Below are 25,521 nucleotides of genomic sequence, written 5' to 3'. Positions count from 1 at the left end.
TATAGTTGAAGAAGTAACTGTGAGTTTGTATTTTTTTTAATTTTTTTCTTAAAAATATTGAAAAGAAATCCATTTGCACTAGTGTGCATATTTAAAATGCACATCTGGTGTCACCCCTAGTATTTCCCTATGCTAAGTTAACTTCTTGTAGTTCACCAGAGATCTCTTTTTACCGCAAAGAAAATCTAATGAATTGCGTCTTACTAGATTAACTTGTGAAGTTTATTTTTATAAAATCTTTTTTGTAAATGTTAACTTCTCAATATAACGTCTATAATTGATTATAAGTTTATAGGGCTAGTTTGGATTCAAAGATGAGATGAGATAGTTTTAGATGAAAGATGAAAGTTGAAAAAAATATTATTAGAATATTATTTTCTAATATTATTATTATTTTAGAATTTGAAAAAGTTGAATTGAGATTTAAAAAAGTTGAATTGTTTTTGTGTGAGAATTTGAAAAAGTTGTAATAATGAGATAATATAAGATGAGACATTTTCCAAATCTAAACGGGATCAGAATCTGAAATGAAAAATTACTTTTGAGTTTAACTAACATGTTTACAAGATGAAAATCAAATTACTGATTTTAAAAATAAAATTTGACATATACATATGGAATAATTTTACTTATTATCTCCACACATCACACATCACACCTATTTTAATTTTTTTTATAACAATTATATAGTGTATAGATGTAAAGTAGTACTATACATCAGCCTATGTAGTATTGCACTCTTTACACACCTTACGTGGCGTCTATTTTCCCCTCCCCACCCAATTCTCTCTCCCCCACTAGATTCCCTCTCTCGGCTCACTGCCTCACCCAGCCCCGCCGTGCACCACCTACAGTGCCACCCCCCACCACCATCGGCTCTCTCTTGCGCCGGCAACCTCCAATCACCTTCAAACCTCCATGGAAGCCCCCACGCGTAACGCCCCCATGCGAAACCCAAAATGGGTTCTCCTACATGGTTTGCCGTTGCTACTGCCACCGTAGTCAACCTCTAGCCCTACCGTCGAGCACCACCAACCCCCTTGACCTCCCCTCTAGCCCCGTCGAGCACGACAGCCCTCTTCCTCTCTTTCCCGAAATGGGTTTCACCCATACGAGGTCTGCCCCTTACCGAGCAGTACACCGCCACCCACGGCTCCAGCCGCCACTTCGAACCTCCCTCAGCCACCACCAGCTCCATCACACCTCCCTCAGCTGTCCATGCTCAACCATGCCTCTCATTTGGCCTACGGGGGGTACGGGTGAGGGAGACGATGGCAATGCTGGGTGGGGGTGGGGGAGAGGATACTGAGGTCGGGTGAGGGAGAGGATGCCAACACGGGCAGGTGGTGGGGGTGGGGGGAGAGGATGGGCAAGGGGTGGGGACGGAGGGCTCGGGCGACACGGGATAGAGGAGCAAGATGGGTTTTGTGTTTTGTTGTGGGGGTTTTTTGGTCATTTTACTTGGAGACACGTAAGGTGTGATCCGGATGTTCCAAAACAGGAGTTGCTCCCAATATTATTTCAAGAATAAAATAAAATATAAAATAATAAAAATATAAAATATGTGTGATGTGAGCATCGCTCCTCATCCCATGCGCTCCTCCTGATTTGTTAAACTCTTAAGCGTTAAGATTAGTTACAATTCCATGGGTTCGCCTTCACCGGTACAACTAATCTTTTTCGGCTACAGCTAATAGCCATTAGCCATTTGTTGGACAATTATTTCAAACCTTTGATTACTATACAATCAACGTGTCAGTACATTACTAACGTGCACTTTACCGTAGAACATTACCACTTAAAAATGTGCACGCTGAGACTAACCCCTAATATCCCTTGTTTTTACAAAACAGCCATTTATCGCATCGTTTTCCGTCTGAATCACATTCACACCAAAGAAAAACGAAACCAGATTTTGAGACCCGTTGCACAGCGTAGACGACTCTCAAGTCTCAACTCTTCTCTGTCTATATCTCTATAATCAAGTTTTCTTGCAGTTTCCGGCACATTCTCAGCTGCTTTCCTGGCGAATCTCCGAGCAGGTACATCCCATCCTGATCTTTCTTCCCACTTGTTCTCTTTTACCAGTACCGAGAAGATAAAAAGTTTAAATGAATCGTTTGACCCCCTGTTTGGTCACTAGGAAAATGTAGGTGCACAAAAGAAAATCTTGCTTCTATTACTCGATTCTTCTTGGTTCGGAAGAATCGATAATTGTTCACAACTGTGTGTTATACTTCAATTTTGTTTAGACGTTTTTTGAACTTCATGTTAAGGAAATCAATTTAGAGACTAGGATTCGGGATTTTTTGTATTTTATTTATTATCCTACGTCTTCTCAGCTGCCAAAAGGAGGGTTATGATTGGGAAACGATAAGAAAATAGGTAAATGGATTTCTCATTTTCCTGGTTTCTTGTTCTCCAAGGAAATATGAACTTAATTTTGGGAAAAAAAAATCATATATTGGTTTCAAATTATGAATTCTTATATTTTCCCATTTTCTCAGCCGTCAAACCAAGGGTGTTCGTTTTTTGAGTGGACGCTTTTGTTTATGGGTAAGTGTGTATCCCATTTGATAAAATCAGGGTAAAAGTTGAGCAAATTAGTTTAGCTTGTTAGAATTGTATTGATCAATTTTGTATATGTTAATTGTGCTGTACAAGGTGGCCTATATATAGGAGGTCAAAGACTATACAAGAGCATTACTAAACCAATGTGGGACTTTGTAAAGATACATACTAACAACCCCTCTTAAACTCAAGGTGGATGAGAAACCACCTCGAGGTTGTCAACCAAGTAACGAAACCGAGCTGTAGGATGAGACTTTGTAAAGATGTTGGCAAGCTGATCTTGAGAGGAGATAGAGAGTAACTAAAGAGAATCCTGTAGCAAATGATGATGAACGAGATGACAATCAATCTCGATGTATTTGGTCCGCTCATGAAAAATATCATTATGAACAATCTGGATGACACTTCGATTGTCACAGTAAAGAGGTTCAGCGGTGGTGTCTGCCAGGGCACGATACTCGGCCTCAATGTTGGATCAAGAGACAATAGTCTGTTTCTTGCTACGCCAAGAGATCAATGAGGAACTGAGAAGGAAGCAGTAACCTGTGGTGGAACAACGATCAGTGGGATCACCTGCTCAATCAACATCAGAGTATACTCGAAGAACTAGTGGAGATTGAGTAGAGAAGTGCAGACCGTGGAAGAGAATGCCCTTAAGATTCCGAAGAATGCGCAGGACAGCAGTATAGTGGGCTGTTCGAGGGGCAGACATGAATTGGGCCACCTGATGCACAACATAAAAAATGTCTGGGCGAGTGACTGTAAGGTAAACCAGGCTGGCAACCAACTGTCGATAAAGTGTGAAGTCAGACAATAATTCCCTACATGAGGGGGTCAGATGTGCATGAAGCTCAATGGGTGTATCAGCAACCTTGTTGTCAGTAAGCTCGAGACAAAAGATCAGAGACATACTTGAATTGGGGGAGGTAGAAACCCATCTACTGAGGAAGTGATGTCCAAGCCGAAAAAATAACTGAGGTGACCAAGATCATTCATCTCAAATTGTTGATTGAGGAAGTCCTTAAGTTCTTGAATGCCATTAAGATTAACACCAGTAATAATTATGTCATCCACATATAGTAGTAGCAAAATGAGACATTTTTCAGAACGATGAATGAAGAGGGTTGAGTTATAGGAACTAAGGGAGTAGCCCAAGTGAGAAACCGTAGAGGTGAATTTTGCAAACTAGGCACGAGGGGCTTGCTTAAGGCCATAGAGAGCACAACAGAGGTGGCAAATCTTGGCTGGTGGATGAGAGAGACTAGGCGGAGGCTACATGTAGACCTCTTCACATGTAGCCTCCTAGAAAAAGTCATTCAAAAAGGCATTTTTGACATCCATCTAAAAGAGCTTCCACTGACGAGAGGCCGCAACAACCAAGATAGTGAGGAACAGAGGAGAGATGAGCAACTGGGTAAAAGTCTCCTCATAGTCAATGCCATATTCCTGTTTAAAATCTTTGGCAACAAGTCGAGCTTCATTCCTCTCAATAGAATCATCTGAGCGAGTCTTGATCTTATCGATCCACTTACAACCAATCACAGACTTTCCAGGAGCCAAATCAATCGGATCCCATGTATAGTTCTTAAATAATGCATCAAGTTCCTCAATCATTGCATCCTGCCATAATGGATTAGTGGATGCCTCACGATAGGAGTGAGGCTCGTGCAAAGTAGCAAGGGCAGTGTAACAATGAAAATCATTTAGATGAGTCGGAATAGATCTTACCCTAGAAGAATGATGAAGGGAAAGGTTGGTTGTGTGATCCCTAGGCCGGGCCGAAGAGGGAGGCAGCTCAAGAGACGGAGATACTGGCCTAGGAGTGTCCAAAGAGTGAGTAGGTGGAATGCATGGAACATCGGATATGGACACAGGCGGAGAATGATTGGATTGCTGATCTGGAAAAAGCTCTAAGGCAGATGATTGAGAAATAGAGGGACTATAAGTAGATACCTTAGTAAACAGGTGATGTTCCCAAAACAAAACATGACTGGAAATGCGGAGGTGATGAGCAATAGGATCATAACACCGATAGCCCTTTTGAGTCTCACCGTGTAACAACCCGGCCCAATAATTCTAGGCTGGAATATTGGTAATTTTTATCGGGCCTAAATTATATTTAATGGGCCATATTGGATAAGTCCATGAGCTATAAATTATTGAGGTTGATTAGAAGTTTTAACTAGGCTCAATAACTAGGTTAGATCTCATTTATTATTTATTGAACGTCTTAGACTCCTTTTAAAATTTAAAGATCGGCCATTAAAAATTTATTTCAATTTAAAATCATCACTAATTAAAGTCCTCTACACAGTCTCAGTCACTGTAAATCCTATATTGAATGAACTACTAGATCATGTTTTTAAATTCAAACTCCTTCTTAGATGATCACGACTGAGTGTTCAGCAAATTAGTGTCACTACATGTATTAACCGAGTCAACTCAAACTGATCGTCACCCTCTCCCAAATCTCTCTATAAAACCCAAAAACCTCCCAGTCTAGCACCGTGATCGATTTTGTATCGAAAATTTTAGAAAGCAATACTACAAGATAAGTAGCTTGTTCATAAATTAGGATCAGCATAACTTAGCTAGTTATATATATTATTATTAAAGCCAATTCTTTGGAAGTCAGTGTTTACGTACCACGCATGTCATGATATTTGCAAGCACGTCATTCATCATGTTTCATTTTGCATATTATATTTATATATGTATTATGCATCTCACGTTGCATGCTTTCATAAAATCAAGTGTAATATAAGCTCAGAACAGTAAATCAGATCTCCATTCAGATGCATGGTACCAATGTGAATTTATGGGTAGACGTGCAAGCTACGGACCTAAACGTGGTCAACCATGGTATGTTAAAATATTATTAGCGGCTCCCCTTGCGGTGGCAAGATGTGGGGCCGGTGCACAACTTTGCACACAGGGTTAAGTGTGTGGGCCAGTATGATAAGTTAGATAAGTCAGATAAGCCAAGTTAAATCATGCTTGCATGTCATAGCATACGTATAAACAATTATGATTTTAAGTTCTCAGCATGAAATATTTTATGAAAAACTTTATGTTAAATATATTTACATTATGATGGATTTCTTATTGAGTTGTCGACTTATTGTAGTTTGATTTTATGTTTTTAAACCACTCTAGGTTAGAATATTTTTGAAGGTAGAGCTGCAGGATGAGACTTAGTCCAAGGAGGCGTCACAGTGGCGTAGATCATGTGTAGAGATTTTAAGTTATTATGTTTATGGCATGGACTTTGAGAAATTTTAATAAATGCTTATGTGCATTCTCATTTATGATTTCAGTATTTTAATACGAAACGACTTTATTTATTATATAGAATCTTTGTATCTGGCGCAAGTAATAAGAAAATATTTTTGAGTCAAGGTTAGTAGTAGCACTCCAGCTCTTGATAATTTTTAAAAGTGACTTTATTATTTACCGTGAGGAGCGGGGTGTTACACGTTGTAGCCAAGAACACAAGAAAAGCGAGAATGTGGCTCTAACTTTGTCTGTTCATGAGACTGAAGAAGGGCAAAGCAAGTAGAACCAAAGGAATGAAGGTGTTGATAGTCCGGGGGAGATCCAAATAGACGCTCATATGGAGATTGATTTGAGATGATTGAACTTGGAAGGTGGTTAATGGTATGAACTGCAATAAGGGTAGCTTCACCCCAGAATGGGGCATAGACTTTAGCAGAGAGGAGAAGAGTCCGAACTATGTCAAGGATATGACGAAGTTTTCATTCAGCTCGTCCATTCTGCTGAGAGGTGTCTAGACAGGAGATTTGATGGATAGTGCCCATATGTTTGCAAGATACTCTGGGAAGCAGATTGTTTGTATTCAAATGCATTGTCAGATTGAAAAATTTTGATACATTTAGAAAATTGGGTTTCAATCATTTTTGCAAAGTTACTATAAAAATGCAATAGTCCAGAATAAGAGTGCTTGAGATAGACCCAACTGTAATGAGTGAAATCATCAATAAATATAACAAAGTAATGAGATCCACCGATACTAGTTAAGGGGGCTGGTCCCCAAACATCAGTGTGGCAAATCAAAAATACTAGTAGACACTGACTCACTAGTCACTACTGTGAAAAAGCAAAGCATGTGTTTTCCTAACTAACAAGAAATACAGTCAAATGTATCTTGGGACATAGAACCTAAAAGACCTCGAGCAACTAACTGGTGTATTTGGGAAGAGGATGCATGAGCAAATCGAGAGTGCCAGAAGGTGAAGGAAAACACTAGCGGGTAGACAAGGAGGAACTGAGGTAAGATGCAAAGTGCTCATTGGAAACATACACTCCACTCTAGGGCCTGTCCCAAGTGCTTGTCTCCTCCGTGGATCCTGCACAATACAACCAAAGCAGTAAAAAATAATACGGTAGCCAAGTTGAGCCAATTGCCCCACATGCATCAATTTATAAGAGAGTTTAGGAACATGAAACACTTCAAAAATGGAAATGTTGGATGTGGAGATAGAGCCTATACTAGGAGCAAGCATAGTGGATCCATTGGTAGTGTGTATAGCAAGTGGTGGATGTACATAATGTATTTTAGAGAACAAGGACGATAAAGGTGTCATGATTGTGACAGGCAGAATTCATAAGCCAAGAGAGAGACTTACCAGGCAGAATAGAAAGAGCAGAGGAGGATGATGCATTACTAGACCAGATTAGGACTTGATTGAGGAGGTTTCCAAGTTAGCTGTAGAGAGAGTGACGGTGGATCCAGAAGACTGGGGTGCATCTCTAATGGATTCAGAAACCTGAGGAGTGTCTAAACTAGCAATAGCAGCAGTAGGAGTTCTTTTCTTGTTACAACGGTAATAGGTCTCAATGACATGGCCAAGACATTTACAATAATGAAAAAACAACTTATTGGAGCGACGGTTGCTAGGACCATGCTTTCTAGAACTAGGCTGTCGAGGTTGGTCAGAGGAGAAAACCGACCGAGTGGTAGCCAAGACACTGAGCTTGTCCGAGTCTGTAATGTATGGAAACGAGTTTCCTCACGGATTAGCTCATTAATAGCAATGTCTAGGAAAGGAGTCGGAGTGCGATTAAGTAGTTGACCAGGGATTGGCTCAAATTCATCCTATAGCGCCATGAGAAACTGATAGAGGCGATGTCGATCACGACGAATGGCATACATGTCAGCAATAGTGGGATCCTTCCAGAGTGGGCCAGAGAGATCAATCTGATTCCAAATGTGACAAAGACGATCAAAGAAGTCATTGATGGATTGGTCAGGCTTCTATTTGAGCTGATATAACTCAACCATAAGTTGGTACTCTCTGGACCCATGAGGAGTAGCATAACGCCTGGCTAACATGGTCCAAGCAAATAGAGGATCATCATAGCTACCAAGTAGATTGGAGATAGTCGGAATGGAGTTGTTGCGCATCCAAGTAAGGATCTGGTGATTATGGCTATTCCATTTGAGAAGGTGCTGTAGAAATTGTTCTGCTCGTTCATCTCATTCTTGCACTAGCTTTGTCCAATCACCCGTGCAATAGAACCAAAGTTCACGGCTTTTAAGAAAGCTATGAAAAGACTACAATCACACCAAATAATTTTTACCATATAATATAACATGAATAAGATGAAGAATCTCATTGTTTTGAGCCATTATGAGACCAGATATGCAAAAATAGACTGGAAAAATGAGATCAACACACAAAAATATGCAGAAAACACCAAGATAGGAAAAGTCAGTCAAAGTCAATGGTCAAAGTCAACAATCAAGGGTCAACGGTCAACAATGCTGATGTGGACAACTGCTGACGTGGCTGCTGACAAGACTACGGCTGACGTCAGTGACGTGAGGCATGCGTGGTGCGTGGTGCGTGGGTGGTAGGATCCCATGCTTTGTGGCCCATGGCCAAGTCACTAGCCATGCCAGCCAGGCCAGCAATGTCATCCATGCCCATGGCTCATGCCATGGGCATGCCTAGCCCACCCAAGTTGTAATCCTTATAAATAGGACCTTTAGTCTTTGCATTTACATCTTTTGGCAAATTCTCTAGAGGAGGATTATTTTGTTTAGGAGATCAATAATCGATGCCAGACACTTGGGCTCTTTGGGGTGCAATATGTGAATCCCCCAAGAGAGGATCACACCTTGCAATTCGTGAATAGACGTGGTTCAATCTATCTTGTTCTTTTCATCTTTAGGGTGCAATTCGTGAATCCCTAAGGATCCATTAATCTTATGAGTATTTTCCATTCCATCTCGTCTTCCATTTTCTATCATTTGATCTTATTAGTTTATGTGCATTGTTCTTATTGTGTTCTTGAGAATTACTAGTGTTGTTCTTGAGACATTCTTGTGTTGTTCGGCCACAACCCATTCCATTCATCCATTTGATCTTTGCCACCTATAAAAGTCTACCACTTCATTGTTTGCCCTAGTCCATTTTCTATAAATTACCTTGCCTCCATCACCTCCATAAAACCCTAGCATATACCCTCCACTCATCATATTCGGCTACCCCATCACCTCCCTAAAACCCTAGGCGCCAACTCCAAGTCTCTAAAAGGTAATTATCCCCTTTTAGGAGTCTTGCTTCCATCATCTTACCCATTGACCTAGCCGAACCCATCTTGCCTCCCATATTCCCATCTTTGTCACTTACCATAATTAGCCCCATCATCCACATAAGCCCTAGCCGTCCACCTCAAGACTCCATAAGGTAATTATTTCCTTTTAGGAGTCTTGAGTTCCTCAAATTCAAATTCAAATTCCAATTCAAATCCTTTAATTTAAAGAATTGCAAATCCTCTTCAATTCCTTAAATCACTCTTCCTATAACCTCTTTAAGTCAATTATTGACTTGTCATCTTAATTTAAATTCAAATTCCCCTCTTCCCTCAAAGATTCCCTCCATCTTACAAACTTTCCATATCCATTCCTAAACCAACCAAATCTAGCCAATCTTCCTAAGACCAAGTCAATCCCAATCCGTCCACCTTAGCTACCAAACCCTAGCCTCACTCTTCTATCTCATTCCCAAACCCTAGCATTATCCTAAATTCCAACCCTAAGCCAACTCTTCCAAATCTCAAAATCCACCCTAGCCATCTCACAAAACCCTAGCTACACTTCACCATACCAACCCTAATATCCATCCAAGTGGCCCAAACATCGAGGGAAACCCCCAAGCCATCCCCATTGTATCAAACACCCATAATCATCTCCCCATTCCATCATCTTGGCACCTCACTCAAGAACAAGTCTCTAGCTGCCCACATTGATTTGCCTTCCCTAAACACTTAGCCTACCCAAGATCATCTTCATCTTCATCATTCCATCACCCAAACACCATCCCTTTGTGGAAGGCCAAGCAAGTTGGCAAGGTCACTCGATCACCATTCACACCAAGACGAGCTTGTGGTCCTTAGTGTTAGGGACAAGACCGGGGTCCCTAACAGTGGGGGTGCGTGCAAGCTTTGATTTGACTGATTTTGCCAGCGTTGAGTCGGTCTCAACGGGATCTTCCCAACGATATACCGCATGAGCAAAACAGAGCTCCAGGCACGATGATTCGGAAATTTTGTAGTGGTCCTCACAGCAATTGTAACTATCTAACGATAGTGAGCAACACTTGAATGGTTCAGCCGTAGAAGACAGAGGCAACGGAAGAATGTTGAGAAGGATGAAAACTACTTGTACTAAAAGGATCAGAGTAGTGGCCCTGATACCATGTTAGAATTGTAATGATCAATTCTGTTTGTATATCAATTGTGTTATACAAGGTGGCCTATAAATTGGAGGCCAAAGACTATACAAGAGCATTACTAAACCAATGTGGGACTTTGTAAAGATACACACTAACATAGCTTAGCATACCATCTATACCTGCTTTTTTAAAAAATAAAAAAATAAATAAATAAATAAAATATAGGATACCTTTGGGATTCTTATTAAGCCTTCGAACAGCGTACGGTGGATATCAAATTTGTCTAATAAGCAACACTTTACTTGGGATCAGGTTTACCGATAAGTTTTTGGTACAGACTTTTTCTACATTTTAGACTGAGAAATATTGACCCTAGATATGGACTTCAGTTTATATAATGTTGGGCTCCACACTGCCCAGGTTCAACATGTAATATTGTAGGGTCCACATACTATCCAAATTGTAGGAAGTGTTTAGGTAACAAAATTGTAAAAACTCTTATCCTTTATCCAAACAGAACTTTTTGTGTCGCGAACATTTAGCTAACTTTAGAACAATATCTTAGTGTCTCTTTCAATCCCTTTCATACAAACTCCCACATGCACACAACCACACACACATTTGAGGAAGAACACCTCAAGGTGAAAGTTAATCAACTAAAATACATAATTCCCTCAATGGAGTAGAAGACATCAGACTTTTAATGAGGATATTATGTAATACCACATATGATAAGGATAAGGGTAGGTGGTATATGTGATCCCACATTGATTTGGAATGAGAAGTTTTTGCTCTTTATAAGGTTCCAATAGGGCTCCAATTATATCATTGACTAGTCCTTTTAGAGTATAGGCTATGTGGTTTGGGTCTTCCATTGGGGCGTTACATATTATTATGTTATCTTAATAACATATGAGCTTGGTGTTTTAGGTTAATATTAACTACTACTTCATAGTAACATGCCACATGAAAAGGTAATCTTCCAAATAATAACTATGACCATCTGAAGAAGTATAAAAATAATAATAATAAAAGCACACAAGGAGGGTTAGGTTGTGTTTGGATAGACAGTTTAGATGAGATGAGATGAGATGTTTTGAATAGTAGTTGAATAAAATATTGTTAGATATAATTTTTTAGTATTATTTTTATTTTGAAATTTGAAAAAGTTGAATTATTTATTATATTTTTGTATGAGAATTTAAGAAAGTTGTAATGATGAGATGAGATAAGATGATGAGGTTTGTATATCCAAACCCAGCCTTAGAGTTCACTACAAATAAGTTAATGGGCTCATAGAAAGATGGTATCTACAACCCTTAGGGGTTGGCTCAAGTGGTAAGAGCCTTGGTCTTAGTGATATGCTCCCTCTAGATCTACACTTCAAACCCCAAGGTGCAAACTATTTCTAGGGGCCATTGGGCTAAGGGAATTCCTGCTTGAATTACCTGAGGTGCACTTGTAGGAAGCTACTTGTTGAGAGCCTTTGCACTCCCTGTATCGGTCGAGACTTTGCTTCGGACACCCGATGCTAATAAAAAAAAGGAAAGGAGAAAAAAGATGGTATCTACATTTTTTTATTGGTAGGGATGTAGCTACAAATTATGTGCTTTATGTGTCGTATACCATGCACTAATAAGCAATACCGAATTAACAAAATGAACTTTTAGCACCTGTTCCATTGTGTGAAATATAGTGTGTATATACATATATACTCAACAGTATAACAAGTATAGTTTGATCCTTTCTCAGTCTCTCTCTCGCTCGCTCCTCTTTTGTTTGCTGTTATGTGCATAGGCAAAGACATGAATATATTCACATTTCCAAATATGACAGTCATGTACCTTTGATCATTAAGCATTGCTTGTATATTGTAGCAGGGGCTATTTAAGTGCTTGATCACATTATTTGATAAGAGCGTTAAATAACAACTATCACAATAAATGAGTATAACATTTGGACCGGCAGTTCTCATTTTTAAAGAAGGAGACATGATGTAAAAATGCAAGGGCAGAGGGCATTGTTTGGAGAAACATATCTAAGTTGTTGTGATATTTAAAAGTAACAAGGAGTTCAAGTCAATGATGGTACTTAATGTGTAAACCATGCATTTTACTTATATTTTGTTTCCCTTATATAATAAAGTTCTTCAAGAAGTGCTTTCTGCAAATCTTACATTCTAAAGTGAGTGATGTGTCCATGATTTGGATCCTTGTTCTTGCATGATGACTCTTCAAGTCCAGATAGATGGCAAATAAGACAAATGAGGATTCCTATCACAAACTCTCAAGGAAAGAGCTCCAAAGTTTGTGCAAAAAGTATGGGTTGCCTGCTAATAGGTCACATTCAGGATTGGCAACATTACTAATCTCTTACTTAGAGGTATTCTTTTCAAGCTATTTTTTTCTTTGACGAAAGTAAATCACATATGAAGGGAAGCCAGAACCTTTTTATCTCTTTTTCAGCTGTTATGTGGTAATGTTTATTATCATTTTGTTTTTCGTTATGTGGACCATATTCCATATTTTAGCTGATTGTTTTAAACTGCTAGCATGGACTTGTTTTATTTACATTGTTATTGCACTTTTTTCTTCTCCTTAAGGTTTTGAGAATGGCAGTTACTAAAATATGTGCTTTTCTTTTCAAAATAAAAGATGGCAGCATGTAAGGTCTTCAATTCAATTGCAGTTACGTATTGTTTCTTTTGTGTTTTGTTTTTTTTCATATGTTAGGCCCACATTGAGTTCATGGTTATTGGGTGAGCTTGCTTGCATATGAGTTGTTTGAGTTTTTCTGTGTTTGATAACTTTTTTGATAGATGCCCAATAGTAAAAGCTTTTTAGAGTTGATTTTGCCTACTTTGTGATTGTTTCAACTGATATTCTAGGATTTATCATTGGAAGATCCATTGAATATTAGTTTATTCAATGGAGCTAGCTTTCATAACTTTCTTTATCATTTTCTGGCTCCTAACTTGTAACTAGGTATTCTCTTTGTATACTTCTCGTGTACTTGGGCTATGCCTATTTACTTGATTGAATAAAATTTTATCTTACCTACCCAAAAAAAAAAAAAAAAAAAAATTAGATTCATCAAGTAGGTAGGAAAATCGCTGAACAAGAGAGAAAGATTAAGAAGCCTACCAAAGATACTCTCTGGCCTCTATTTAGACTGCAACATGTAGAAGTTCAAATTATGCCCACTAACAGTCAGCACTCGCTGTCAATTTACTACCTAGGTGTTCATCATGGTCCTTCATGCCTATCTTGTTAAAGTTATTTGAATTGATTCCTACTTAATGCCCTGTAAAACCATCTCCCAGTGGATCACGATTTATATAATATACTTCCATACATACATGTCAAACACAAATTGGAATTAGACTTTGTGTTTGGTTTGCTCTTGAGCATATACTAGTCACATAAATTGGAATTTGATTAAAGAAAGAAAAAGGGTCTTGCTGGGGTTGTATTAAAATAGTGGATCTCTTCCAAGAGAAGCCTCACCATTACATCTCCATGCCCTTTGCGCCATAGACAGTAAATCAAAACAGAAATTTGACTCTTGCTCATGGAGGATTGAAGATTTTTTTTTTTCAAAGTTGCAGATTGATGCATTACTAGTAAAAAAGGGTTAGCTAGACTTTAAGACCTCACAGAAAATTAGAGCCCGATACTCATATTAGAAAATTGTTAGATAATGGAGACCAATATAGATAATAAGAGAGTCTGCCAGAGATGGTATCTAGCTTCTCTTTATACATATCGTTTATTAAAATCTAAAAGTACAAAATTAACCCATCATAGGTCTCTTAACAAAAGGATTGCATCTTCTTTCCATTTTACTTTGAAAGGAAGCATCAAGTATCAGACATCGCAGAGTTATATTGACTGCAGATCTTCATAAAAGTAAGCAAGATGATGAAACAACATTGTGCCAACAGCTTGCTCAAGTTGCACCTCATCTTCCTGTAAGAACTTGATGGAGGATGAGGTTTTGCCTTTGAACCCACTGTGTAATTGTGTGACGTGCCAATAAAAAGAGAAAACTGACAATGATACTACTTTACTGATTCAGCTTTTCAAATAGGTGCCTCTTGGGTGTTCTGAGCGGCCTCGCAAGATGAGAATGCCTACAGTTGGGCTCCTTTTTCCCTGCTTGTACAAGAGTTTCTATCTATTAGATGTTTCATTGTTACATTGTTAGAATTCATTTGCGTCTTCGTATGCAGGATGACTTACGTGGTTTAATGTATAATCTTCAGGAGATGTCACCCTCTCAGCTTGTTGTCCAACGTGATAGAAGTGATATTAATCATAGAGAGTCCCTGAGAGAAAGCTTTGATAACACACGATTGGGCTTGGCAAGAGATGGCACAGTGGAGAATGTGCCTGGGATAAATTGTAGAAAGATGAATGTTGATGCATGTCCTGCAGAAAATGTTATTGCGCCATCTATGAAAACTTCATGCGTTCCTTCCCCTTCTTTTGAGTTTTATGTCATGTCAGAAGAGGGGATTAATCTTCATGTTGATCTGAATTCAAGCCCATCAGATTGGACTAAGAGGTTGAAAAATGAGGTTTACATTTCTGAGGGTGTTCACAGGGATAGGTCACGAAGTCTTCATTGCGACCTTGGGAAATTTGGAGAGACTGATATAGAAATGAACAATTCATTTATATTGAATATAGAGCCTGGCCAAATTAACAATGCTCATGTACTGACAAGATCTTCTGCAAGTTTGGGAATGACAGAAAATGATCATCTGGGGTTTGAACAACCAGATAAATGTGATGCATCTTTACCGTCCTCTGCAATAATGCCATGCGTAGATAAGTTAAAGACTTTGAAGAGAGATCAAATGCATGTCTCATCTGAACCCAATTTCAATGTGCACGACCAGATAGATTCTGCTACTAAGTCCTGTGATAAAGATCAGTGTACTGTAATCCTTGATTCAAATGTCAGTGTCACTCCACAGTTAAAGTCAGTATGTAATTCTGTTATCAACCCAATTTCTGATGGTCCGTTAAGTTCTCTCACATTAAAGGATCAAACTTCAAAGCCTGGTGATGAAGTTTTTGAAAACTCAAGTCTGCAGAATAGTTCTAGTCTTGTGAATCCCTGTGTCATATATCCTGGATTCCCGGCTGGTGCTTCTATGGAAATGCCAACATCAGAAGTTGCAAGTTGCCGTAAAGATGCATCATGTTCATCTTGTGAAAATGGTGATTCTGTTATCAAACCAATATTTGATGGTCCACTAAGTCATCTCACATTAAAGGATCAAAATTCAAAGTGCGGTGATGAAAATTTTGAAAACTCGAGTCTCCAGAACAGTTGTAGACTTGTGACTCCTAGTGTGGTATATCCTGGATTCTCAACTAGTGCTTCTATGGAAATGCCAACATTAGAAGTTGCAAGTTGCTGTAAAGATGCATCATGTTCACATTGTGAAAATGGTGGATCTCTGGTTTTGGTTGATTTGAAACACAAAACCGAAAAGGAAGAAGGTGGATTGGCCAACTCAAGTGAACTTAATGATGACACTTACAGGAATCTTTCGCCAACAAGTGCTTCTATGGAAATGCCAACATCAGAAGTTGCAAGTTGCCGTAAAGATGCATCATGTTCACCTTGTGAAAATGGTGGCTCTCTTGATTTGGTTGATCTAGAGCACAAAACAGAAAAGGAACAAGGTGGATTGGCCAACTCAAGTGAGCTTAATGATGAAACTTACAGGAATCTTTCGCCAACAACCTTTGAAGAATGGGTATGGTTTGTTTTCTCTACATGGTTATACTCCTCAACTCATCCTCCTCCAAAGCAAAAGAGAGGAAGAGAGGAATAATGTGTCTGCTGCTAAATCTTGATTGAGTGTTTGATATACAACAGCTGCAATTCTGTATACCATGTTTTAAATGCGTCTGTTTTAAAATTCTAATGTCTTGTTTATATGTAATTTTATTGGAAGTCATATTTTCCAGAGATAAAATTACTCATGAGTTGATGCATTATACGATGTCATACCAGGCAAATACTACAGTTTGATGTTTAATTAAATTGATAGTTAAGTTCACTTAGGAATAGAATTACATTGATCTCACTTTAACCTGAATAATTTTTTTTTTTTCTATTCCTTAATTTTCTACTGTTTGTGTTGAGTCAATTATATATTCTTCCTCTCTTTTATAACAGACATGGTAGAGAGTGAATGTTTGGCCAGTATATTTATAATCAATAGTTTCTCTTCGCCTCTTTCTTGCTTGTTTGCCTAGTATATACTGGTTAGCATTTGGTGGATTCTTTTATTTGATGCTCGATTTAATATTATTGCCTTTAGCCACTTGTCTATGTTTGATGGTAAAAGGATATTTGTGATATGTTTCACAGTGCAAATGCTTTTTCTGTTTTGTTTTTTAACTGATTGAAATTCTCTCTTTCTTATTTTTATTTTTTATTTTAACTGAAAATGTGGCATAAAATTCGGGATTCATTGTATAACATGTGATTTATGCTGGTATTTGTTGTCTTCTCTTTTTTCCCTTGCTTCTCTCTCCTCTCTTATACATATGCATACAAGCACAGAAACAGAAACCAACCCGCCCACAGAGATGTGGGAAGGGATCTTCAATACAGTGAAGTAATATATTTTTGCCTAAGTATAGCACATACCCACTCTCTTGGTTCTGAAGATAGATCTATGTTTCCTGCATGTTACATTCAATCACATTGACAATATTTAACGAGACTCTTTTGTTTGCAGGATAGGAGCAACATAATCAATGGAAAGGAGTGCTCAGAGTAATCTCTCTTCTCAACCAAAGTTCTTGTTATTGTACTTCTATATTTAATGTGGTAATCTGAGCGCGCAGCTCTTTTTGCTTCTTTCAGATGCTCCCAAATCGATAACTCTGTCGAAAGGACATGCTTAAGCTCTAATGACACCAAATCTAAAGAACCTCCTAAAAAGAGGAAACATACAGATGGAGAAGATCAAAGTTCCTATCCTAAACCTGATGCAAAGATTTTAAGAAGCTCGAAACACATTGCCCGTAAAGTACTTCCCAGAAGATCCATGCGGTTAATATCTAAGGTTTTTACGACACTATCCTTGGACTTTTCATATAAAAGTAGGATTTGGTCATGACATGCATTTTGTAGCACCTAATGTTTAAAGCGTGCCTAAATTCTCTCTCTCTCTCTCTCTCTCTATCTCTCTCTCATGGAGTGCCTAAATTTTTGGAGTTTATTTTGTAACATTAATTTTTTACTTTTTTCCCTTTACCCCCTTTCTTTTTGGAGTTCAAAGAGATGATGAATTGTTTTTTTTAATGCTCTTTTAGCCTCTAGGCAATGCCCTATTTTTTCCCCAATAAATTTGGAGTGCTTTATTTTTTTATTTTTTGGTTTTTACACAGACAAAATTGTTGGTTTTTCTTCAATAAATGATGAATTGGGTTTTTATTGGTAGTGCTGTTTCTGAACAACTGCTAGAAAACTAAAGAAAAAATCTGTAGAGTAAAATAACATGAATGTGCAGAAAAAAAAAGGGTTGTACATTCTTCCTTTTCCCATTTTGTACGTAGGTGTTAGTTTAGTCTCTACATTCTCAATATGAACTATTAAACCATTGATTAAAGTTTGTGACAAGTAAACTCTTATATTAACATCTTCTGTTAAAGCCTTACAACTACTGGTCAATATTTTTAAAAGTACATTGTAACCTCTTTTTCTTATGGCCCAAAATTTCAGCCATCATGGCTGACCACCACATCCAGCGGCCTAGTTCTATTATCCTTATATGCATATTCTTATCTAAACAACACCACCAACCTGGTACTGTTCTCCCTCCTGCGGCAAGGAACTATTCAATTACATTTTTCCTCTCTGTGGTATGTTCACAATTTGAGCTTCTTCCTCTTCTTTCAAGATGCCCTAGTAATGGAATTTGACTTTTCTTCAATTCTTTCTAGCTCCATGGCCATTGATTGATATGTAGGATGTCTTAGCTGTTTCCAACATGTGCAACTGAGTTTCCATGATTAAAACATCCGTTGGCTTGATGAGGTCTCCACTGTAGCCTTGTCCTGAAACACTAGTGGGGTTTGATTTGATTCTTTGCCTCATGCTTCATTTCGGAGATGAAGATAAACTATGGTCTTTTTTAGCTTTGGAATATGAGTGTTCCTGTTATCAGGATTTGATTTTATGCCCACACTTCGATAGGCTTTACCTTCACCTTTGACATATTATGATGCTGACATTTTTTGTGGTGGTGCTTTAGGATTTAGAGAGGTAACAATGTAGAGCAATGGTGGTGTTAGGTTTGTGGCTATGTTGCTAGGTCATGTGGAGTCTCTTTCTTGGGCGGGGCATCAAATACATTTGTTTTTATCAATTAACAAAGTCAAATAAAGAATTCATGAAAGACCCTGTAGTTATTTGCCATTTCTGCTGGTTTCCTTGTATACCATCATCCATATTCTTTGATGGATATATCTCAGAAATTTAGATTTTCTCCAATTTTCTATGCGAATTTGATTGTCTAATTCGAAGAAAGATAGACACAATATAAAATGCCCGTGAAGGACCCTTAGGCTCCATTTGGCAACACAACTTTTCTCAAGTATTCTCATATATTTATCAAATATTCTCATATATTTCCTTCCTAAACATCACTTAAACACAAAACACTTTCAATTTCAAATCTTCAACTTTTTCATCTAATCATTACCTAATTATTACAACTTTCTCAAACACACACAAAAAAAAAAAAAAAAAAAAAAAAAAAAAAAAAAAACACTATCTTTTCAAATTTAAAAAAAAAAAAAAATTTTAAAAAAGTTATATTCAAACAATTTCTTAACTTTATAATGCTTTTATTCAATTTTTCTCTCTCATTTCCCACAAGCCAATAAAACATCTTAACTCAAATCATTTCACTACTATTCACAGATATACTGAGATATTCTAAATATCCAAACGAGCCATTTGCCATGCCTGCTGGTTTCTTGCTTACCATCTGATGGTCTCTATTTCAGAGAATTGAGATCCTCTATATTTCCTACCCAAATTTGATGGTCCATTTTGGAGAGAAATAAACACAATATTAAATGCACATATGGGGTCTACATTACCCAAGACCGTCACACTGACAACATTAAATGTTGTTGGATCCACATATTGTGTTTATCTTTCTTTGATTGGATCATCCAATTTAGACAGTTTTGGAGAGGAACTGTATTCTTTCTAAAAAATATACATTAATTATGAAGATTCTTTATCTGAGTAGAAATTATAGGTGGTCAAGTTTAAGGAGGCAGCGGCAGCAGTGTGTGATTCCAGGCACCGCCATGCCATGATACGTTATTAAATCATGAGTAATGCTACTCATCATCCCTTTTATCATTATCCTCCCGCCATGCCATGATACGTTATTAAATGTTGTGTTTCAATTGTTTACCAATCATTTCACACCACCTCAAGGGATGTTGAGAGAATGATAAAAATGATGATAAATAGTGTTTTTAAAAAAGTATAGGTGGTCAAGGTTATAGGGCCCGTTAACCCCAATCACAAAAGTTTTCATCACCATAAGTGGACCTTGTCATGCGCTCCAACTCTCTATTGCAGTGGTAGAACCTTGTGAAACGGGCATCCTAACAGTGGTTTTTGGACTATGTAGTTGTATATACTTTCAAGCAATAAATCAAAATCAGTTATGACATGAGTGAGAAACATCTCTCCAATTGATATAACTGGTACCGTAATTTGTTTCTTCACACAAAAACTCATACTTGTATATATATTCTGTGCTCTGTAGTCTTGCATCAATTAATCTAGATAGCCCATTTTCTGCTTCATAAACTAGAAAGAGAAGTGTTAAGTCCACAAAAAGAATTACAAAAGAACCTTACAAACTGACATAGCTTGATATGATATGTCTAATCTACTTTATCATAAAAGTACATATACAATTTAACGTATAACGTTAAGCCACGCCATTTATAAGGTAGCTTTTTTAATTCTCTTTGTGGATCAAACATTTTCCAATTAGAAAACCTTTCTAATTTCCCTCTCCCTTTTCCCTCTTCTTTTTCCCTTTCAGAACCTTCAAATTTTGTTAAGCCACATCATTTTGTAAGGTAGTTTTTTGTAATTCTTTTCATGGACCAAACATTTTCCAACTAGAAAACCTTTATAACATCCATGTCTGTTTCCCCTTTTCTTTTCCCTTCCAGAGCCTTCAAATTGTGCTGAGGTACTTGTAAAAAAAAATTGTGCTACCACTTCTATAACTTTAGAAGACATGCTTTTTGTTGTCTACACCAACATTCAAAGATTTCCTCCATGAAGAATTTACATGTTCTTTTGTACTCTGTAAGTGAATATTTTCTTCACAGTTTTTCTAAAGATGTTTTTTTTTTCCTTCTGTTTGCAGTGAGTTCGTGAAGTGTATGCAACAACCCAAAAAAAAAAAAAGAAAAAAAGAAAAAGCACTGGCCTAAGTGAAAATTTGTTTCAATTTTCTACAGGAGTTTATGGTAAGACAAATTTTTCCTCGATCTCTGTTTAGAAAGCAATAGGCTGTGGTTACATATTCTTCATAGCATATAAACATCTTTATCATTCTCAGTGAATTCACCCTTTATCTTAGCACAGCCTTCATCCCAATTTCATGGTTTTGATATTGACTTTGTTGGGTACTTTAATAACTAGATACGATTGAATGAGTGTAAGAAAAGCGTGATTGAATGATGTTTACCAAATTCGCCTTTAACTCTTTACCTTTTTATGGAGCTCATTTTTGCTGTGTTTTGAATATTACGAGAAACAAACTTTTGGGCTCATGTTGTGAATGTTTTGCAGGTCTCTCTGCATTCTTTGGGGAACGTTATACTGACAGGCATCTCAAAAGCACAGGGTAGTCATTAAACTCAATTCTCATATATTTCAGAAGTTAAAAAGCCAACGTGTATTCAATTTTTTAAAACTGGACCTTGTATCAATCTATTCTTCACTTTTATTTATTAATTTATCTAGATGACATATCTTTGTGCCAGTTGAATGTAGAGATAAACAAAGCTTGGGTCTACACCATATCAAGTCAGAGTCGTATATGATTTCCAAATTGCATTGTTGCACGTGTAACAGAGACCTACTAATAAGCAATTTTTATTACATTCAGTGGTCTATATGGGTTTCATTGTACCTTCTTGCTTTGCAAATCCACTTAATTTGCTAAGAAGTATTAGGTTTCGTTTGTTTTCGTATATGAGATGAGATGAGTTGAGATAAAAGTTAAAAGTTTAATAAAATATAATTAGAATATATTATTTTTTAAAATTATTTTTGTTTTGATATTTGAAAAATTTGAATTGTTTATTTTATTGTGTGAAAATTTGAGAAAGTTGTAATGATTAGATGAGATAAGATGAGATAAAATAAGATGAGAATGATTGTAAAAACAAACGAAGCTAAATGTGTTTATTTCTTTGTTACCCAAGGCTCTATAGTTCAGGCAATCTCTACATGTCCAATGAGTAAGTTTCAGTAGTACAATGTTCAGCTGCATGTGAAGCCTCTACACAAACAATCCCCTGTGATACGTTGCAGGCCGAACTGAAATAGGTTAGACCAGTTCCAGACCTGCTTGCAGCTTACTGTTCATTTATATGTTTTGGAATAAATGCCATTTGTCATACCTCTGCCTCTCCATTTATATAAAACCATCTTCACCCATACATGAATATCTGATACAACACAGATGGGCCTCATGATTTACCTACTTAGAGAGGGAAGGAGAAAAAAAACTTACAAAAATCGAGATGGTATCCAGAGGACTTGTACAAAATCGATCGACAGTGGTAAATTCTAATGGAAACAAAATAAATCATTTACTGTTTGGTTTTCTTGAGTTTGTCACCATATTCTACTTGGATAGATTAAACATGATTCATTTTAGATAGTGTTAGTAACCCCGAAACAGGAGAAAAAAAAAATTAGAGAAATAGTATTTGCAGTCATAGAGTACGCAATCGCCGCACATTTATTTTAAAAAAAATGAATAAATATGAGTCAATAGTTATAATAAGATGAATATTTTTTCTTTATTTAGAAAAGTAATAATAAAATAATAGAACAGTAAACGGTACGAAAGTCTAAAAGATCACAACTAACCATTATAATATTAAAGTACCCCCAAAAAAAAAATGGTAGCCTATTTTCGTCTTCAATTTTTTTTTTTTTAATTTTAATGTCAAAAAATCGAATCGATTTATTGGGATAGTAAAGATAATACAGTGAAAGGTCTTTTTAGAATGTAAAGGGTTAGGGATAGGTCAATAAAGTAATGTAGAAATAAAATAAAATAAAATGGTGGGGTGTCTTAATAGAATACAAAGAGAATTGATCTTTTGAAATTATATAGAAATTATACGTGTGACAGATTTTTTTTTTTTTTTTGAGATAATGATTTTTATTCCGATCACTATTAGATTTCTTTTTTAGTTTTCAGCTTATGATGAATGATCTATTGTGCGAAAACATGAGTAAGAGCATTGGCATCAGTTTATTTAATTTTGTAGTTGAAACTTAGATACAAAATCCATCTTGGCTATTTTTTGTAATCTATTTCCTATGCATCCCACGTTGGATTATTTATAAATTTAGCTAAACCATTAAAGTAATTTCTTTATTTTTTATTTTTGTATTTCTATACATTACAATTTACATATTCAATGGTTATATTTTTTAAATTCAACCGTCATATTTATTATTTTTTCATACCATCTTGTCATGTAATGGGTCATCTTTGCTAAAGATAATTTTTATGTAGCGGTCATTTGTATCTAATGGTAGTTTTAAATACATAACATATCTAAGAAAGTGTAATTTTAAATTTCATATTATTTCATGGAATTTATTCAATTATTTCAAATAAATAAAATGTACTATTTTTACAATTTATAATGTCCAGTCCGATGTAATTGAGAAATTGAAGAAAAATTCAGATAGGCTATATTATTTGTTGAACACTGTAGTACAAAGTTAAATTTAGCGAAGTTTTACATATGCTAATGTGTATCATTTGAAGTGGGTCTACAGAAAGAGTTACAACTTGACAGGTCATATCATTTGAACCCAATGGTAGGGTGATTACGCTCAAAGAATAATGTGGTAGTTGTAGCACAGCTTTGGAGTGTCGATTCCACAGATAAACAAATTAAAAGAATTGTAGAAGAAACAAAGAAACTAAAAAAATAGATTAAATGATTAATAGAGAACAAAGATTAATTTTAAATATAAATTAAAGTGAAGCAAAGTGACTAACGGAAAAAATACTCAAGTTTAACAAACATGAAAACGTCAGGAATCCCTTGCATAAATATGGTATTTTAATTATTCTTGATTCATTGAGTAACTCAATTGGAAACTCAATTCCTATATTCTCAATTAGAAGGTATAGATTTATAAACCAAGATTAAACCAAATGTAATCCTTTGAAAAATCATTCACTATTTTTAAAATACGTAAATTATTATCACTATTGAGAAAATCCAACGACGACAATATATTCAGGAAGCGATATTGTGGCAAAGAATTAAATCAATATAGATAAATAATTGATCCAAACATAATCAAAGAACTAATCCATTCAATAGAAAAAGCATGACTGAATCTATAAACAGAATAAATTCTATGATTATTCGGAGAAGAAAACATAACAGTGAATTGAGAATGATAAAACAAAAGAATTTTAGTAATTAAAAATCAAATACATAAATCAAGAATAAATTAAAATTATCATCTAATGTGCAAGTTCATCCCTAGCCCTACTTGAGAATTTAGTTACCCATAAATATAATGGACAACAAAAATCTCAAGAGAAAAATAAAGCAAACAGTGGCCATGGAAATTAATTTCAGATCTTCCTCCTTCAAACTGAGCTGTCTCCTCTCTTCTGAACTCCCCTATTTCGTGCTAATGATATGCTTAAATAGGGTAGGAAAGAAACCGTAATGTCTTCATATTCTCGCACACAAAATCGCTTAAATTTTAGAACTCAAATTGGCAGCCATGTACGTGCTTCAGGATTTCGAATTTGGAAATCCTTATTAGAGACAACCTTGTATCCCTTTAAGATAGTTTTCCAACGCATCAAGAATCGCATCAATCCGATATTTGAACAGAAAGTTATGGTTAAAATAGTAAAGTATGTCCATTCTGTCTCCTAGCGCATTTTGGACTCTGATCCGAATTACTTTCAAACCCCATCATTATGCTTATTTGAAGAGTCCTACACTCGTTAAAAATTCTTAGGTTGTTCCAACGTCTTGCCCACTTGAAATTCCTTTGAATTTGAATGGGTTTGTACTTGCTCTTTTATAGACTCTGAAATTAAATATAAAAATTTGTTTAGGAGTATCCCAAAATAAATAGAAACTCAATTCAAGAATACACATTAATTTCAATGATTTCTATTGACATTTTAGCATTTTAGTCCAATAATAGGGTATTTAGCACTTTTGTACACTCATTACACCCCCCAACTTGCTTATTGCTAGTCCCTAACAATTTCTATACTAAGGAGATAACAATCACTAAAATAGGCCACCAATTCACATTTTCCAGATTCACATATAAAAAACAAACTAAGGAATCCAATAACCCATCAAGATCAATCCATTTATACACAGAGTGTGTATGTTTTCCAAGCTATAACCATCTTACCACTAACCTTGACACATACAACATCAAGAATGTCTTAAACAAAAGGTTAAACTCCATAATTCACGAGTATAATAGTATTTCGTGTAAGGGCTCTATCTATGGAGTTGACAAATGGTGTACACACAATCACATAGAGATTTAGGTAATTATGAACAAGCAACAAGGAAGCATTGATCTCATGATAGGACCATTAACAAATGAGAATTCAACCATTCTTTCCAAAAGCTTACTTAGGATCAGAACGGTCAACACAAAAGGTTGTAACGTGGCTTAGGTTCGGGCTTAGGTTCGGGGCTATATGAAAAAAATGAGAAAAGATTCAAAAACTTCCAAGTACATACAAAGGGAATCTTATTAAATATCTCAGTAGACCACACTTCTCACTTGATGTACTTTCCAACTTTTTAGATCATTGAATAATGCCTCTTTTTCCTTTCCTTTTCTTTTTTTCTTTTTTATTTTTTATTTTATAATTTGGTGAACAATTATGTCACCTTGGTATTTTTCTATTTCT

At 36.4% G+C, this 25,521-nt stretch overlaps 1 protein-coding gene across 9 annotated transcripts; it reads left to right on the top strand.

Moving 5' to 3' along the window:
* Positions 1-1,884: 1,884 nt before the first annotated feature.
* Positions 1,885-21,412, top strand: LOC121256265. Of its 9 annotated transcripts, XR_005938958.1 has the most exons (8): positions 1,886-2,042; positions 12,515-12,653; positions 14,503-16,044; positions 17,038-17,075; positions 17,166-17,367; positions 18,248-18,377; positions 20,716-20,818; positions 21,144-21,321. XR_005938958.1 is itself a non-coding variant. In XM_041157049.1 (7 exons), exons 2-7 carry the CDS (start codon positions 12,519-12,521, stop codon positions 21,207-21,209), a joined length of 1,806 nt encoding a protein of 601 aa, XP_041012983.1. In that variant the 5' UTR covers positions 1,885-2,042; positions 12,515-12,518; the 3' UTR covers positions 21,210-21,321. The 9 variants fall into 9 exon arrangements, 7 of the variants coding, with proteins under 7 accessions (XP_041012983.1, XP_041012935.1, XP_041012944.1 ...); XM_041157049.1 differs by lacking the exons at positions 18,248-18,377; positions 20,716-20,818 and having other exon boundaries at positions 1,885-2,042; positions 14,503-15,795; positions 15,973-16,044; XR_005938963.1 differs by lacking the exon at positions 18,248-18,377.
* Positions 21,413-25,521: the final 4,109 nt, after the last annotated feature.

Source organism: Juglans microcarpa x Juglans regia, chromosome 1D (genome assembly GCF_004785595.1).
Source record: "Juglans microcarpa x Juglans regia isolate MS1-56 chromosome 1D, Jm3101_v1.0, whole genome shotgun sequence".
NCBI classification, from domain to species: Eukaryota; Viridiplantae; Streptophyta; class Magnoliopsida; order Fagales; family Juglandaceae; genus Juglans; species Juglans microcarpa x Juglans regia.
The sequence above is the reverse complement of the archived record's forward strand: the minus strand, read 5'-3'. Positions and strand labels throughout refer to the sequence as shown.